Here is a 17,792-nt window from a genome sequence, read left to right as displayed (position 1 = left end):
TGTGTATCAGGAGGTGAGAGGCAAGAACTTGAGTGGCAGAAGGAGCTACACGGAGGAGGGCGTGTGCTGGGAGGCTGAGGGAGAAGGATCTGGCCCCTTGCACCCCAACTCTGCCTGAGGGGCTCCTTGGGCTTCTCCAGGCTTCCGCAGCCAACTGTCATACTGGCAGTGTTTGCCCATCTCCTGGCCAGCTCAGGGGCCTCCAGAGGGCAGGGACCACATCTCCTGCCAGCAGCGTGGGGTGCCACGGGTGCTGAAGCAGGAGCTCCAAGCAGGCAGGTGGGCCAGTAGATGGAACTCATGGACAGATGGATGGATGGATGGACAGATGGATGAAGACCAATGGATAGAGGGAGAGGGATGAATGGACAGTGAGAGACGATGACAGGTGAACAAATAGGCATTACTGAATGGATGGATGCAGACAGAGACAGAAAGGATGGGAATGGCAGAGAGATAAACACACAGAGCCTAAAGAACGACAGGACATTACAGATGAAAGACAGATGGACAGGGCCAAGAGGAGCCAGGAAGAGACAAGATAGACATGGGGTGGGGGGCAGCATGAGGCAGCCCTCCTGGGCCGGATGCTGAGGTGCCACATCAGCAGGTGGGGGGCAGATAGGCTGTAAGTCCTCTTGGCCATGCTACACCCCTGCCCCACAGCCCACTGCAGTCTCCCCTCTGGTAAAATTCCAGAAAATCATCCAGCCACCCCTAGTGTCTGTGCAGGACCAAAAGAGCCCACATGCACATGGATTTGGCCCCATACCACGGGCACCCTCCATCTGGACACCTGGGATCTTCTCTCACTGTACAAGGCGAGGGGTAGGTGAGGAGGGGATGCCACAGGAGGCAGGAGGAGTCGTTCTAGGAATGGAGGAGCCTCCCTTGGGTTCGCTATAAGCTTTGCTGACAAATTCAGCCTGTAGCTTCCCAAGTAAAAGGCTCATAAAATGTCATCAATGTTCATAACGGTTCATAAAAATGATCAGTTGAGTGGGCAACTTCAAAATGAGGTGGAAATAAGTTTAAAGATGTTTTCATTGTAATTTAGCTCTAGGATCCAGGTATTTTCAGAAGCATAAATAATAATATACACAGCACAGAGCCAGGCTGGAAGTGGGGAGGACAAGCTCCCACCCTCCAGGGCTGCCATCTCAGCTTTGACAGAAGCAGCTGGGCCTATGCTCGGTGCCCACTGCCTCCTGGGCTGGGCCCTTCCTGTTCCCTCCCTTGAAACCACAGCCTGGGCTCCAGCCACAGACTGACCATCCTCTGCTCTCCTGGAATCCAGAACCTGGGTCTTTCCAGTGCACCACCCACCTCCTCATCAGGTCCCCCCTGCTCTCCATCAGTGCTCCTGCAGCTAAACCACCATAGACCGAGTAAACCTCAAACCTCCTGGGCAGGGCCTCCAGAAAGACCCCACTGAAACACACTCTGTCACCCCTCTGCTCAGGAATTTTTGGTGGCTCCTCACTGCCTGGAGGACCCTGTCCTACAGGCTCAGCACCCAAAGTCCTTTAGCATTCGATGAGGCCAGATCTGCTGGCCCTCCCTCATCCCTCCCCCCACCGACATCCCCTTCCCTTGTTCTTCCACATCTTTGCAGACCTCCTCTGTCCCTATGAGACCATTTTTACCTCCTGGTAGGTAGATGGGTGGGTGGGTGAGTGGGTGGGAGGGAGAAGTCATGGCTCATCTTTGGGCAGTTTGACTCAAATGGCTAGTCCCATGTGGGAGGCAGAGTGCACTCTAGCTCTAGGGTTGGGCTGCTCAGAACCCACACCCATGCTGCTGTGAAGGCCTAAGCACAAACTGAAAGACTACAGAATAGGGCGGGGAGGAAGGGAGGGAGGCTGGGGAGACTGAGAAGCAGAGGGGCAACAAGGCTCCAGCCTGCCCATGCACAGCGTGCGGGGATAAGCCCAGCCCAGGCCCAGACCCTACCTGCAGGACGTCTCTCGGAAGGAGATGTTCACATCCCAGTGGGTGTGGACTCTGCAGGGAGAGAAGCAGAGGGTCAAAGTGGCCTCCAGGACCTAGTACCCAAACAACGGGGTGGGTGTATGGCATAGCCCTCATCTGCCCTGGAATGCTGGCCCCAAGGGAGCAGGGCCGGCTCACATTTGTCTCCAGTGCTATCTGGTACCAGCTCAACCAGCCAGTGGCTGCCACCAGGATAGAACCATGGGGCAGGAGTCAGCTCCTGGTCTCACCAGACAAAGGACTTGAGATAGACAGAATCAGGCTGCCATAACCGTCCTTCCAGTTGCAAGAAACCCAGAAGAGCTGCCCCATTGTGCTAAGGGTGGGAGCTGCAGCCTCTTCTGCCCATCAGCCAAGCTACTGAACCAAACCCCTTGGTGTTAGAACCGCTCAGCCAGGCTGGAACCATGTCAGGGAGCAAGCACCACGGCTGTTGCTGACACCAATGGTCCAGTGTCCACCCAGGTGTGTGGAGCTCTCTAGGCCCAAGCTGCTAGCAGTCTGCCTCCTGAAAATGACCACCACACGCTGTAGGTAGGAGGGATGCCAGAACGAGAGGCTCTGCGCTATCTCTGTCCCCTCACCCAGAAAGACCCTCAGGCTGACGGACGGCAGGTGGAAGCCTGCGGTGTGTCATCTCAGCAAGTGTGGGTATGAGGGCTAGGAAGTGGGGATGTTGGGGGTTTGGGAGGGTTATTTTAGCGTAGGAGAAACTGGAACATATTGAAAAACTAGGTGAGAAGAGAAAAAGGCCTAGAAACTCGGGGTGGGGGGCGGTAAGTAACATGTGCTAGATGGACAGACGGATGAAGGGATGAAGAGGAGAGTGGACAGAGGGAGGTGTCTCTGCCAGAAGAAAAGATGGAGGGAAAACAGAAAAAGCAGGCCCCAAGCCTGGGAGGGACAGTGGGGAGTCAGGACTGCTGCTGCATGCCAAGGAGAATGAGCACGAGTGTTTTAAGGGCTGCTCCCGGGGGGTCTGCTCAGCTCCTGTCTCTCTACTTGGCTGTGGTGGTGTCAGGCCCTCTCCTCCTGGGTCTCCCTGACTGCCCTCCTCCCAGAGCCCCTGGCCCAACATCCCTCCTTCACAACATGGAATCATGTCGGCCCCCTCCCTCCGAGGGGGGGCAGGGCAGGTTCTCCCTACAGTCTTGTGGCATGGAGGGGTTCAGACGCGACAAGCTAAACTTGGGCCTGTCTCCAGGACAGACGGCCCTCACACTAGCCTGGCCTGGCCTTCAGCTGCCTGGAGACACCAGCCTTGAGGTGCCGGCCGGAGCCTGTGTGCCCTCCCCATCCAGGTCCCCAGTAAAAGTACCTTCTCTTCATGATACGGACATGTGGGGTGTCCTCCTGTTTCAAGCCTGGGCGCCGCCCACAGGCTGGACCACTCCCATCGCTGTCACCATCACTGGCTGAGAAGCTGGGGGTCAGCTCCTTCTTTAGGACCCTCGCAGTGGGGAGGGCAACTGTCCTCTTGTCTGCCAGTCGCCCCCGGTTCTGGGCAGGGAGGGAAGAGAGGAAGGTTAGGCTGAGCCAGGACCCTCAGGCTCCTGGGAGGCTTGCACCCCAGGCCCAACCCTCAGGCAAGGGCCCAGGTGAGAGAAACCCTCAGAGCAGCCTCTATGACCAAACGGGCACCATCACTGGCCCTGCTAACGGGCTTTCAGCCTGCAGGACAGGCCCAAGGCCCAAGGCTTACATAAGTTCCAATGGCTGGAGGTGAAGACAAGAGCAGAGACATGAGGCCTGGGACTGCCACCCTGGAGGGCGGTGGAGTGAAGGGCTATAGACCTTGTCCAGACTGCACACTCCAGCCTAGCTCCCACCCCACGCTGTCAGCAGACCCCAGCTTTCCCAGCTCCAGGGAGCCCCACGGGGCCATGTGTGCCCCCACAACACAGCACATCTGCTCTCTGCCCCTGATCCAACACGCAGTTACGGCTGTGTATATGTGTCTGCTGGACAACCCCACATAGCTCCTGGGCCAAGTCCTTTTTCTGTTCTGCTAGTGCCATCCAGGGGCCAGTTCAGGGTGGTCTAAAGCCTGACCCTGGGGCCTGGTCCTGCTGACCCCGTGGCAAACTGCAGGTCTGGGGTTCCCACGTCAACAGGTGAGGAGTCCTTACCAGCCTAGACCCTTTGTCCTATGGGCCCCAAGTGAGCCCACCCTCTAGAGCAGAAACAGAGATTCAGTTTCTCCCACAATAGCTACTTCTCCCGTCCCTGCACCCATGTTGTGTGCTGTGTGCTGGGAGAGCAGAGCAGGAAGGTATGTCCTGTGCACAGACATGGAGGGCACTCCACACTGAGCTTGTCCATGTTCAGTACAGGAACACACCAGACGGTACACGCCCCTCACTCGAGTGACAGACAAGCTCACTCTACACCATGGCTCCCTCCAGTGTCCTTAGGTCCTGCTGCCCCAGTGGAAGAAGAAAAGGTGTTTAAGTATTTTCAGGTGGGCAGGACTCTTTTTCTTATTTAATAAGGGGGTGCTGTTTCAGGAAGGTGGCCAGGGACCTTTACATTATCTAATTCTCTCTTGTCTTTTCAGTCACCAGGGGCCCCTTGGACACCCTCTTTCCTCTTCCTAGGACCATGCCACCTGTGAGCTTGAGGAAGAAAGTGTGAAGGAGGGTCTCACCTCACCCTGGACCAGTGTAAGGACAGCTATGCAGCCACCACAGTCCTGACCTCCAGAGTAAGGGTCCTTCTCTGAGCCCACTGCAGCTCTGGATTTGGGCAGTGACCACAACAGGGCCAGGGAGCCTTAGTCTTCTCCCCTTGTTGGGTCTGGGGGCCACAATTACCCCCATCCCCAGATCCCCACAGATGCTAGGAGCCACAGTCTCCTCCATACTTGCCCTTATGAATCCATTTGGAACACCCTCCATGAGATACACTGGACAGCACTGGGACCAGGTGGGGTAGGAGTCTGGGGGCAATGGAATCTGAGGGCAGGCCTGAAGGGCCTGCTCTGTTGCCCCTTCTGAGACCCTGGCCTTGGCCCTGTGGTCTAAAAGCAGTATCAGAGAGTGGGTGAGGCTGCAGGTATGACAGTCCCTCTGGTCTCTATGCCAGCCAGTGGGCTCCAGGGGGAGTGTCTTCAACAATCCCTGGCCTGTCTGACATGTGCCCTGCTGGGAAACCCCACTCAGTTCTGCCCTTCTCTAGCCTGTGGCCCAAGCACCAGGGCCTCTTCTCCTGTTAAACCATTATCTTAAGAAGGAAAGGAAATGCATTTCCCTCTGCTTTTCATCTGTAGGACCAGAAGGAGGAGAGGAAAATGAAAGCAGTAAGACTGCCACTTGAGATGAGGCCAGAGCAGCTATGCTGGCCTGGGGTGGCTCCTGGAGGTGCTCCTGTGGGAGAGGAGCTGAGGAAGATGGACCAGGATGGGCAGCCCTGATCCTGACCAAGGACAGGGAGCATACTTTCCTCCCATGCACACTCAAGACCTCAACCGCTCACCCTTCTCAGCAGCACACAGATGTGAAAGCTGGGTGCCAAGCTCCTGCCCTTCATCAAGCCCTGGCTCCTCAGAGTGCAAGGCTGGGTACATGAAAGCCAGTTTGCATGGCTGCATGATCCCTGCACCCTATGCACATCCACACTGTGCCCTGGGTTATCTGACTGTGAAGTGTGTACATACCTTTGGGCTTGGCTATGAGGGATAGAGGAAGACAATCTCTGTATGGCAAAAGTGAGGGCTGGAAAGACAAGGGGGTCTGTGGAGCTTATTCCTAAGGGAGTGTACAGGGATAGGCCTAGGAGGGACCAGGTTCAGGAGAGGCAGGCCCAGGTCTGAGGCATCCCTCATGCAGACAGGAAGGCAGTCCTAGACTGTGGCCTCATCCCTGTCTGACCTCCACCCTCCCCAATCCAAGCCATGTCCTTGGAAAATTGATACTGGGCTCAGGCCATCTGTAACCCACACTCCTGTGAGAGACCTCTAAAAGGTTGGGTTGAAATAGGCTGGGCCCCTCTGACCCAAACAGAAGCCCAGACTAGCCTTGAGGATGCCCAGAAGACTCTTCTCTAGTACTAGCTGCTTGAAAAGGTGGGTAAGTGGAGAAGGAACTCATCTTCTTGCCCCAGGCAGGTACCATGGGAGTGGGCAGGAGGTGGGCTGCCTGTGCACACATACTCCAGTGACGAGCCCATGGCAGACAGGCGGGTGGAGTAGGTACACAGGTGAGGCATGGCTGCATCCCCCTTCCCCTGTCCAACTTGTGTGTCTGATCTAGTGTCTGTCTTCATAGATGTGGCTCTGGCTTCCCAGCCTGCCCAGGTTACCCGCCTCCAGGGTCCACGAGAAAATCAAAAGATCCCTTCCTACTTCCTCCTTCCAGTCCAAAGTAAAGAAGCTGAAGGTGGCTGTCTTGGGTCCTGTCTCACCCCTTCCTGTGAGAGGGTGCTGCTGGTGGCGCCAGGAGTAGCATCACAATCCCAACCAACACCAGGAGCCAGGGCCCTAATTGGCTTTCTCCTAGCAGCTCAAAATTGGTTCCTCTCAAGATGCAATTTCCTCCTCAGATCAATCCTCCAACTATTACTGCCTGGAGGACATATGATGTGGAAGACAGTGCTTCAGGGGCAGGCATGGCACCCCAATCTCTGCTGCTTCCCTAGGCCAACGAGGAGGTCAACATACGTCTACACCGGGTCGGGGGCCCCACATCAGTCTTCATCTCCAGTTCTTGACACCAAAGGCCCATACTGCTCAGATTCTGGCCCTGACTGAATTGTATCCTCAGACTCTCCTGGACTCCAGGGCCTTGCCCAGCAGCGTTCTAATTCTTGGCATCCCAGAGACACATGTTACGCACATCCAAGCTGTGACCACCCCAGAATGCACATCCAGGCCATCCAGTAGTGTCACATCCCAGAACAAGTCTTACCCTAGGACCAGCCCCTCTTCCAAGCTGAGCCGGCTGACACAAATGGCCCCTCCCCCCCAGACTTGTGACAGGGCAAGGTCCCCAGGCCACAGTTGGATGACACTGTCCAGGGAGGAGACCTTCACAGCCTAGACTGTCCCCAAGACTTCAGGTGATGCAGTCTCGAGGCTCCCAGATAGGTAATAATCAGGCCCTGCATCCAAAGAGGAGAGGGCTCCCCAGGATTCCCACCCAGAGCAAAGTCTCCCCTATTTGCCCTTGGGGAACTCACTCCTGCTTACTGGCAGTGTTGAGATTAGGACTCTGGACCCTAGAAAACAGGCACAAGCTCCACAGGAGAGAAGGAAAACCCCCCCAAACCCCAACTTTTCTCCCACATCTCACCACCGGGGAGGATATTCGACAGCCCGGACAGTCGCAGATCGGAGGGTGCACCTGCAGAATCCCCTTGGACATAAGCGTCTTCAGACTTTTTCCTGTGAGGAGAACCGAGGCAGGACCGGTGAGAGGGCAGGGCTGGGGCACAGATGGAGCCGGCGCAGGCGGGCACGCTTTCGGGGCTCAGTAAGCGGCAAGGCCGGTTCCCCCTCCCGGCACGTGCACGAACATCCACCTCCGTTCAACTTCGGAACCCGCTACCTGGCCCTGCCGGCCACCCCACCCTGGAGGACGCCTCGGGGATCTGTAGAGCTCCGAAACTCAGGATGGGGGCAAGCGCCCTCCCCTGACCAGGGGCAGCCTCCTCCCCGCCCCTTGCGTCCTTCCTCCCGCGCTCTACCCTCTCCAAGCGGGTCCCGGGGAACCGGGAACAGGGCCCAGGACGGTCCAGCCTGCGTGCAGGTGAGCGGCGCTGCCGGGACCCGGGACTGTGCCTGAGCCCGCAGCGGGAAGGAGGCCGCCGCAGAGCAGCGAATCCCAAAGCGCAGCGCGACTGGGTCCCTAACTTTCTGACGACCCCCACCCACGCCCCCGGCGCCCACTGCGCTTCCCCCGCTTGCCTGCTCCGGCGCCCGCACTTCACGCCCTCGGAGCAGGACCCCTGAGTGCTCCAAGCAGGCGGCTCCCGGCCCCGCCGCAGCTCCAGCTCCGCGCGCGCCCCCGCCCCCGCGCGCGCCCCCGCGGCCCCCACCTGCCTGCGACACCCCTTGCACCTTTCCCTTCCCTCCACCAACTCGCACCCGCACCCTGGCCGCTCCTGTGCCGCTCTACTCCCGCTAGCACCCGGTGGCTCCCCCGCCCAGGAGGGAAGTGTGTCCTGCCCAGCTGGCCTCCCGCAGGCTCCCGAGTTCCCGTAAACTTCCCCTGAGCCACAAAGCCCAGGAATCCCGCAAAGACCTTCCGAGTGGGAGGAGGGGCCGGCTCGTGTGCAGCCGGGGGCCCAGAGCACGCGGCTCAAGCGGGGGTGACGGTGGAGGCCGAGGGCGCTCTGCGGGGTCCACCAGCGCGACGGTGCTGGGGGCGGGGGGGATGGGGGGTGTCCCTGCGGCAGCCCCAGAGTCGCAGCGCCCTCTCTAGGCGGAGATGGAGTCTCCCAGGTGGCAGAAGAGGGGGTCCGGACCCAGGGGTCCTCGGGGAGCCGAGGGGAGGGACGGTAGCGGCCTGCGCCCCCACCGCGGCCGCACCTTTGTGGCGGATGCTTCGCTTCCAGTCCTTGGCCGTCTCTCGGCCGCTGACGAACTGGAACTCGTTGGGTGTGAGCCACTCCCCGCGGTGGCGGATGGACGGACCCTTGCTGCCTTGGCAGAGTTTGCGCACGTAGAGCAGCGCGCGGTTGGCGCCGCACTCCACCTCGATGCACGGCTCGCCGTTGTCCAGCAGCGGCTGGAAATCCGGTGCCGCGGCCGCGGTCGCCGAGAAGCGCTCGAGGGCCAGAGGGTCCCGGGGCAGGTGGAGGTGCGGGGCAGCCTCGTGCAGGCTCAGGTAGGCGCGCGGGGAGCGGAGTGGTGGAGCCAGCAGCGCCTCGTAGCCGGCGGTCGCGGCGGGCAGCGAGGCGGCCGGGGGCAGGGCGGCCGCAGCTGGCAGTGGTGTCAGGTAGCCCGGGAGCGGCGGCAGTGGTAGTGCGGCCAGGGTCGGATGGAAGGTGGCCAGAGCCAGGGCCAGGTCCTCGCGGCCTGGGAGCTCCTTCTTGACCGCCGGCATGGCGGGCCAGTGGCCCTGTAGCCCGGCTCTCCGCCGCCGGTGCAACTTGTTCGGGCCTGGGCTGGAGTTGGGTCTCGAGGGTTGGGGGCCCAGGAGTCACCTGGCCGCGCGCCCGCCCTACCCGCTACTGCGCCCCGGCACCTGCTGCCGCGCCGCCCGCCGGGCCACCTCCGACCGCTTCCCGGCCGGCTGGCGGGGCCTCGGCTGCCCGAGACATGGTGCTGCGGGAGCTGCTATCGATCCCCTAGCGACCTGCCGAGCGCCGCAGCTCCGGGGCCCCAGGGCTCCGCTGGGCGCCGGGCCACCTGCGCCCGCGCCCCCTGGGCGGCCCCGCGCCCCGCTCGCTGGTCCGCCGGCCAGGCCCAGCCGGGCAGTGGAGTCGAGAAGTCTCCGGCCCTGCGCCGCGCCCCGCCCCGCCCGGGGGTCCCAGGCCCCCGCCCCGCCTCGCCGCCCCGCCGCCCCGGCCGCGCACCCGCGTACACTGGCGCGCGCCCGCCGGGCAGGGACTTGGGAGACTCCCGCCGCCGCCGCCTCCGCCGCCGCCGCCGCCACAACTTGGCCCATTTAAACGGCCCCGGCGCGGCGGGCGGGCGGGCGCGGGCTCCGGCAGGGGGTGCGTGACGGCCGACTGGGCTCACACGGCTGGCGGCGGGGGCGGCGGGACGGGGCTGCACCGCTACCCTACTCCGGGGTGGGCGAGGGTAGGAGAAAGGGAGACCCGGGCGTGGGGGGGGGGGCGTATGCTAGCGAGAAGCGGCGCGCGCGGACGCACCATTGTTGAGGGAGTCGCGGGGCGAGCGCGGGACACGTGGGGAGGGGCGGGCCCGGCGGGGCAGGGGGCTCCCTGCGGAGGAGAGGTCTGTGATTAGGGGCGGCCCGCGAGCCGGCGGCTGGGGTAGGAGCGCTTTCGCAGCGGCGGGGTGCGGTGGGCACAGCGGCGGGCGTGGGTGGTCTCCTCTGCGTCTGCAGGGTGTGAGGTTGTGGGTTTGTGGTGTGTGGCCTTGGCAAATGTGTTGGGGAGGTTTCATGTTCTGTGAATAACGACAACAATTCTGTCAATTATTGCCGCCCTAGCCGCCCTACTCTGCCCTGTACCTGCTTTAGTTCACTTGATCATCTCAATATGAGTTTTCCTTATTCTCATTTTATAGATGAGGAAGGTGAGACACAGAGAGGTCAAGTAACTCCCCTGATGTCATACAGCTATTTTAAATCCTGGGCCCTCTGGCCCCGGGACAAACAATACCTGAGCCGTGGTGTGTGGGGCAGGAAGGTGGGCTAGACCCAATCTGGGTAAGGAATGGAGGATGTGGGGAGGAAAAGGGGCTAATGAATGTGAAATTGCATACTTCCGTTCCTTACTATGAGCCAGTCTGGGGAGGAGGAACCCTCTGAGTCCATGTCAACTTTGGTGCCCTGAGGAAACAGGTCAGCCTTGGCCCAGGCCTGGAACGAGGGTGGCTTGTTCCTTGGTGATCAACCAACCCCCATCTCCCTGCAGGCCAGCATGTCAGCCTTGCTGTAGGAGCATTAGGAAGAGAAACCTACTAATAACTGATGAGACAGGTGTGTCTTTCTCTGATGTGTTATTCTCCACAAGTTAAAAAGTAGCCTCAGATCCCATCTCAGCACCTAAACCCCTACCCCTGCCCCTCTGAGATGCACTTGGCAGGGCATTCGTGTGGGTATCTCTCTGACAGGCTCTGGGGGGCTGAGCTGGATCACAGGCATGCTTGCATGCCCACAAGAGATGGACTGGCACTGAGGGAACACAGCATCATTATCCACCTCCTACCAGACACCAGCACCAGCTGGGACATGAGGCTGACCATTGGCTGCTGCTCTGCTTTCCCTTGCTGATGCACGTTGCCAAAATCATCCACAGCTGAGGAACCAGCCAGCCCCAAGACTGACTTAGGGGAGCAAGGCCTAGGCTCAGATCAGGAACGTGTCTGGGAATCTGTGCACCCAAACCTCTGCATCCCTCTTCTGCTCTTCTCCTTGTACATCTGCCTGTTGGGATTTAACAGGCCAGGTATGAATGTGGGTGTGAATGTGAATGATCCTATTTAGTTTGCCACCCTCAGCCTGATTGCCCGAGGTGCAGCCTGGATGCTTGCACATGCCTGACCCTAGGTACACACTCATGTTTTGTGGCCCATGTCTTGCTCTCAGGTGTGATGCCTCTATGTTAATGGATGCAGGAGGCTGTTCCTGCCCAAGAGCCAAGGCCCACAGAGGAGCCATCATGCTAATAATCTGTGGTTGTGGCACAGTGTGGAGAGGTATTGGTTGGGCTCAGCTGGAGGCCAACTGTCTGGCTACAGCTCTGACACTGCTTTCAAAAGATGGTCCCCACCATTCAGTTCTTCTCATACTTGCCTGCACCTGTTCACAGACCCTTAGGCCTCCTAACCCCTGACCTTTAAAGGAGGTTTGGGGAGGGAAGTTTATCTTTAGATCTGAGAAGGTACCATGTAGCCTGGGGGAGGGGGCCTCCCTTCCCTTCTGCAGGAACACCTCTCACTCACCCCTGACCTCTTTCATCCTGCACAGGTCCACAGTGGTGAAGGAGGGGCATAGAAGGCCCCAGCATGGGCTTTTGGAAGTGGGATTCAGCTGGCAAGGTATGGAGGCTAAACTAAGCCAGCCTAACCTCCATGCTACTCTCTCTGGCTCCTCTCTCTGCAGGACCAAGGTGCCTTCCTGAAAAGACCATGCTTGGGTTCAAAGTTCCCTGCAGGATCCCCTTCTCCTCCAAGGGCCACTCCTTGACTCTCAGAAGGCCCCCTTCCAGTGACTTTCCAGGGCTTTGGCTGATTTGTTCACCCCTACCTGATTTCCCCTCTTCATGGGGAACACACGTCTCTGCCCACGGGGTCAGAGCCACTTTCCCGCAGGGATTGGGCATCCTTACTCCTGGACATTATAGCCTTCCACAGGGATCTGCTCACTTCCTCCCTCCTGTCCACCTGTGTCCCGGTTTGGCATCTGGGGGCCCCTGCGCTCCTCTGCATTTCTGACTGAAGCCGGAGGTCAGAGGGACAGAATTTTGGCTCTAGAGTCACCCCAGGCCTGGCATTCTGGTCTGGTGGCACCCTGGGGAACACAGGCGGGATCCGCGGCAAAGCCCCTCCTCCGGCCCTCAGAGGCCCCGCCCCCGCCCTCCCCCGAGGCCCCGGCGGCGCCGTCGCTGCTCGCGGTCCCCCCGCTGGGGGCCCTCCGCCGCTGGGCCGAGGCCGGAGCCGCCGCAGCCGCCGCCGCCGCCGCCAGGGAGGGGGAGGGGGTCATAAATAACCCGCGGGGCGGCGCGGCCCGGGCGGTGCAGACGCTGACCCGAGACGTCCCCGGGGAGCGCGGGGGCGGCCCGCAGACCCTGCTGCCCCCAACCCAGGCTCGGCCAGCCTTGACCGCCTCCTCTGGAGCTATCCGACCCCATCCACAGCTGGCGCTCCTGCCAGAAGCCTCCCTCCCATTCTGGAGTGCCTGCCTGCCCCCGTCTCCAGACTGTGCCCCTTAGAGCCCCTTTTCATCCATTCCTTCACCAATCAATCATTTATTGAGCACCAGATGTAGAACCCCAGGAAGAGAGATCCAGAGGTGAGATTGGAAGGACAGAAATGGAGAGGAGGGCAGTCTGTCTCTGAGATCACAGGTGCATAGTTGGGGCTGCCTTCTCAGCCTTGGTCTTCCTGAACTCATCCAGGGTGACTGTCAGGGTGGGGGAGCAGGCCCAGACATGCCAGACCCAGATCACACAGGTGTGGGCACAGCCGACACAGCTGTGAGGAAGCACACCCATGTGTACATATCCATGTGTTCAAACAAGCACCCAAAGCCACTAACAGAGGCGTACATTCTCTAAAGCACACACTGTCCATACACTTCCGTACTCACACACAGCGGCTCCTCAAGCTGCACACACAGGAGAAAAAAAAAAAAAAAAAAAAAAGCTGCACACACAGGACAGGGGCATGCACAGATGCTGACATCTGGACCACAAACATGCACAGACCATATTTGTATTGACTTACATCATAAGCCAAGATTAAAGACACCACCAAGACCTGTGGGAAAACATCCAGAGACACGCAGGCCTGCAGCATGAGCCCTGGATGGGTAGAGCTGTCATAGCTAAGAAAGCATGGCTGGGCAAGGGTCTGGTTTAGGAAGGGTTAACTTGGGAGGTCAGAGGTGAGCGAGGGATCAGCTGGGCCTCCCTCAGACTCCCTACTAGAGTGGTCAGAGCTTCCAGGAATGTGTGTCTGTTCTCAGCTGCAGGTCAGACACAGAGGGGCTGCCCTGCTAGGACATGTTTTACCTTTGGCTCGCCATGAGCTGGATGCAGGCCATGCCATCTCTGTCTCAGGAGTAGAGATGCTTCTGGGCCAGTCTGTTCACTGACTGTAATTTTTGCTATTAAAAGGAGCAAAGAGATAGGACCTATGGTCAATGGGTGTGCAGACTTGGGGCACCCACAGGGCACACACTGTCAGAGCATTGGCAACACCTGGTGTGTGACACATAAGCTGGCACACACACACCTCACACACACACACACACAATGACCTCAGGCAAAAGCACAGTGACACAAGTGAACTCAATACACCACAGGGTGCACTGGGTACACTCTGATGCCGTACAGAGGAAGTTGTTGGTCTGGCAACATGGATGGGAGTCTGGCCACCACTGGCTCTGCATGCCTGACCCCTCTGGAGGAGAAATGAACACACCCACTCGCTGGCATCACTGGGGAGAGACAGCAGCACTTACTTCAGGGCAGCCCTGCTGGGTGCTGTGGACCCTCCTGGGCCTGGGTTATGCTGTGCTAGGCTGACACAGGTGGTAAGCAGGGCAGACTCTGCGGTAGCCTGAGATTTGGGTCCTCCTGGCCAACCACTGGATGACCCAGTCTTCTTTGCCCTTCTTCAGACCTTAGTTTCTCCATCTGAAAATGAGATCAGGGCTCAAAATCTGTGGGTTCCCTTTTGGGGGAACAGGGGAGAGCAGTCAGGGTGAGATGTGGCTACAGGTGCCCTGGTTGGCACGGTGAGGTAGGCCTGGCGTGCTCTAGATGCTTTCTCCATAAATGGAACCAGGATGCAGGAGCTAGGGGTTTCACCCCATGGTAGGGCCAAGCAAAGGGCAGGAATAGAGTCTTCCAGGGCCCCCAGGGACAAGAAAGTCTTCCCAGTGAATAGGCATGAGGACGGGTTTCACCCCTTTCTCTCCCTGCGGACATTGTTGGCCTGCTGCCTGGACATGGCTTGGGATGGAAATGGGGTTGGGAGGACCCCTGGATGCAGCTGTTGCCCTGCTGGGAGGATGTGGGTGCCAAAGTGGTCCACGTGGTCCTCATCCCTCATGGCACAAGCCTCTGCAGCACCAGTCACCCTCTTTTTCAGATGTCAAGTCAGGGAGATGACCAGAGTGGAGTAGCAGAGCTAAGGTGCAGCATGCAGACTCAGCTCCAGTCCCCTTACACCCCTATGTCCCAGGAATGTGCCAGCAGGGACTGAGTGTGAAGGATGAAGAGATCCTTACCTAGGATTGTAGGGATACCTATGTGCTCATGTGTGTCCATGCTGTATGCTTATTTGTGCAGTGACCACAGTCCTGCTGTGCATGTCAGCTCACACTGAGCATAGACCCCACATAAAGGCCTCAGGGACCCATGCTCCTCATTGTAGGGGTGTAGGCCCTGGAGGGTCAATCCCAACTGGACTGGTCACATGTCTTGGCCCGGGAAGACCTGTGAGTGTTTAGAGCCTATCACAGTCCTGATAGTGTCATCTCAGACTCATAGGCAGCAAACTCCCCGGGGGAGTGGGTGCTGGGGGAGGAATGGGCTTGGATATGGGAGGGGCCTTGGAGTTGAGCATGATGAGCATGACTGGAAGGAGTGGGCTCAGTGGGCTCTATGCCAGGACTGCTAGGTGGAAGTTGAAGGAGAAGAGGAGACATTCGGGTGGGGGCATCAGCACAGCAAGCCTAGAGGCAGAGGAAAGCTGGAGATGAGGGGTCAGTTGGTGGAAGGCTAGGAGGGTGGCTGGCTACAAGCTGCTCTCCCCAGGCCCACCTCTGAGAGACTCCCAGGCTACACAGGGACTCCAGACTGGCCCTGGAAGTGACAATTTATATGTTGGACTTCCCGCCAAATGTGAGCTCCCTTTGAGCAGCAGGACTGTTTTTGAGCATGTCAGCATTTGAGGGCTGCTTATAGGGATCCATCCTGGTGTGGCCCACTCAGCCCAGCTTGTTCTCCTTGGCCTGCTCACCTCTTCTCCCAGCACCTGCCCACTGGGCTTCTGCCTAGGCAGGACTCTGAATACCCTCCTACCCCCAGAAGCTTCCTAAGACTCTGGACTCCATCTCATGACCCTGAGATCATGACCCGAACCGAAACCAAGAGTCGGACTGAGCCCCCACCCAGGCACCTTGTGAGGGTTCCTTTATTACTGCAGCCAACTGAGTCCTCCATGGGGTCGTCTCATCTGCACTGGTGTCTGTGGTCTCACTTGCACATGGTGCCATGAGAGCAGGAACTCTGTGATGTCCAACCTGTTGAAGTTATGCACAGTGCCCCAGGTGCAGTGTCGGAAGTGGGAAGGTGGAAGAGCACAGCTTGGTATGGGCTGAGACCCCAAACAGAGCCCATCTGCAGAGGCCAGACCTGCGCCTACCTCAGGCGGGGGAAGGGCAACAACCTGGCAGTTTCCAGGGCTCTGTCCAAGGGCACAACCTGGCACTTTCTCTAGGACATTTAACCAAGTCCCAGGTTGGCCCTCTGGGGCTTCCTACCTGCAGACTGGCCAGGCTATGTGGAGGCCCATGGGAAGTGGAGCAGGAGAGGCAGCTGGCAAGGCTGGGGCTGGTCTGAGGGGGTTTTACCTTTGCATGGAGCACTGTGGCCATTTCCAAATGTGGAGTCCTCATGCCCTGCTCAGGACAGAGGAGCCTGAATGTTCCTTGCACATGTAGATGTTAACAGACGTTGGCATGCTATAGACCCCCTCCACAAGAACATACGACCATTCTTCTAGACTGGGTCGCCTTGCCAAAATCTGAGTCTGCCACATGCTGGCAGTGGAGTAACTGTGTATCTGAGGTCCAGCAGGTGTGCGTGGGCTCCTGAGCTCCTGGGACCTCAGACACATGGCAGGATGATTCATGACTGAAGAGGGACAGAGCCAGGACTCGGGCTGGGTCATTCCATCTTCCAGCCAGGAACATGGCCCTCAGCAAACTTGTCAGCTTTTGCTTGATACCTTGTTTTGGCCTCAACATATTGGAGGCCACCCCTCATACATAGGCGGAGTTGAAGGGTAGATGGATGGGGGAAGGATTGATGGGTGAATGAGTGGATGATGGGTGAAAGTGGGTGGGTTCTACATTATGCATTCTTCTCTTTCATAAGTACTTCTGTGGTTTCTGTTACAGACTATGACCCTGCATCTCCAGCTTCAATCCAGACACTCAAGAGTCTGTAGCCTGGTGCATCCACCCCACAGCCCCTTGAGTCCCTTTCCCACCACCATGCTGACATCCCCATCTCGCTCAGTCACTCAGAGCAGGCATTATATTTCCTGTTGGCCAAGCAGCAAATGCCATCTGTGCTCTCTTCCGGATCCCTATTCTCCAAACACCTAATTTAGCCCCTCTCACCTTGGAAATTTCTGTGACACTCCCAGACTCTGTCCCCATTCACCTAGGGCCTGATGGGCACATCTAGCCAACTGGTTCTCCAGGGTCTTCTTTGGGAACAGTCCAGAACCCTTGGCCTGCAGGCCTCACCTCTGCCCCAGGGTTCAGCTTCCTATTTCCCTGTGTTTCTTCAGTGTTTGAGCACCACTGAGCTGTCACCTCTGCTCAGGAGCACCACTCCTCATATCACAATTCCATGGTCCCAATTAACAGTTGTGTAGCAACTGTTGCATTTGGGAGTCCTTTCCTCCATTAAAAAAAATTTTTTTAAAGATTTTATTTATTTATTCATGAGAGACACACATACACACAGAGAGGCAGAGACATAGACATAGGGAGAAGCAAGCTCCTCGTAGGGAGCCCAGTATGAGACTTGATCCCCCGCAGATGCTCAACCACTGAGCCACCCAGGCATCCCATGAAAAATTTTAAATTATATTTTATAACTCTTGATAAAAAGACAAATATATTCCATGATAGATTCATTATTCAATATTCATTATTATTTTTTCCCTTCTGGTTTTAAGGGAAATTAAAAGTAAAATGTTTTTGTGGTCTCTAAATGTACTAGGGTCCAGGTTCTATGCTCCCTGCGCATGGTGGTCATGTTGGCCCTGGTACCACCTACTTATCTTCAAGACTCACAGCAGCACCCCCTCCTCCAAGAAGCCTCCCTGGATTATCTTCCTTTCCTGTCAGGGTCCTCTGTACCCCCAGAACACCAGCACATATCTTGGACCCATAGATTTCCTACAGTGAGTGGTGCTGAGGCCCTGGGCAGACAAGGGTGCCCAAAGGTGTCAGGCGGAGCCTGGGAATGCTGATTTGGGTGATTTCACTGAGAAGTGATGCTGGCAAGCTGGTACAGAAGCTGGAACTGTCAGGGGCAGAGGGAGGTGGTGTTGACTGAGATTCTGAAGACAGACCTGACCCCTGGGGGGGGGGGGGTGCAGGTGAGGCCAGCAGACATCACTCCCAATTCTGAGTGAGTGGCAAGAGCCTAGGCCCAGAGCGGCCCACAGCTGCCAAGACCTCCCCATGTCTGCCTGTGGG

General features: G+C 58.1%; 1 protein-coding gene across 11 annotated transcripts in view; it reads right to left on the bottom strand.

Annotated features, from left to right (window-relative positions):
- The window catches only part of SAMD11 (sterile alpha motif domain containing 11), a 53,340-nt gene that overhangs the window by 11,239 nt on the left and 24,309 nt on the right, over nucleotides 1-17,792 (bottom strand). For 5 of the 11 annotated variants that reach the window (XM_035715907.2, XM_035715906.2, XM_035715904.2 and 2 more), the window contains 5 exons: nucleotides 13,809-13,983; nucleotides 13,357-13,451; nucleotides 7,281-7,372; nucleotides 3,311-3,492; nucleotides 1,954-2,004 (listed from right to left, as the gene is read on the bottom strand). In XM_035715907.2, coding sequence (XP_035571800.2) covers nucleotides 1,954-2,004; nucleotides 3,311-3,492; nucleotides 7,281-7,372; nucleotides 13,357-13,393 — 362 coding nt within the window. In that variant the 5' untranslated portion in view covers nucleotides 13,394-13,451; nucleotides 13,809-13,983. Of the gene's footprint in view, nucleotides 1-1,953; nucleotides 2,005-3,310; nucleotides 3,493-7,280; nucleotides 7,373-8,518; nucleotides 9,248-9,507; nucleotides 9,585-13,356; nucleotides 13,452-13,808; nucleotides 13,984-15,472; nucleotides 15,597-17,792 lie in introns of those variants that run through there. The other 6 variants (XM_035715905.2, XM_025427616.3, XM_025427617.3 and 3 more) reach the window with 6 other exon arrangements.

This window comes from Canis lupus, chromosome 5 (genome assembly GCF_003254725.2).
Source record: "Canis lupus dingo isolate Sandy chromosome 5, ASM325472v2, whole genome shotgun sequence".
Lineage (NCBI taxonomy): Eukaryota > Metazoa > Chordata > Mammalia > Carnivora > Canidae > Canis > Canis lupus.
Note: the sequence above shows the minus strand (reverse complement) of the source record. Positions and strands in the feature narration are given on the sequence as shown.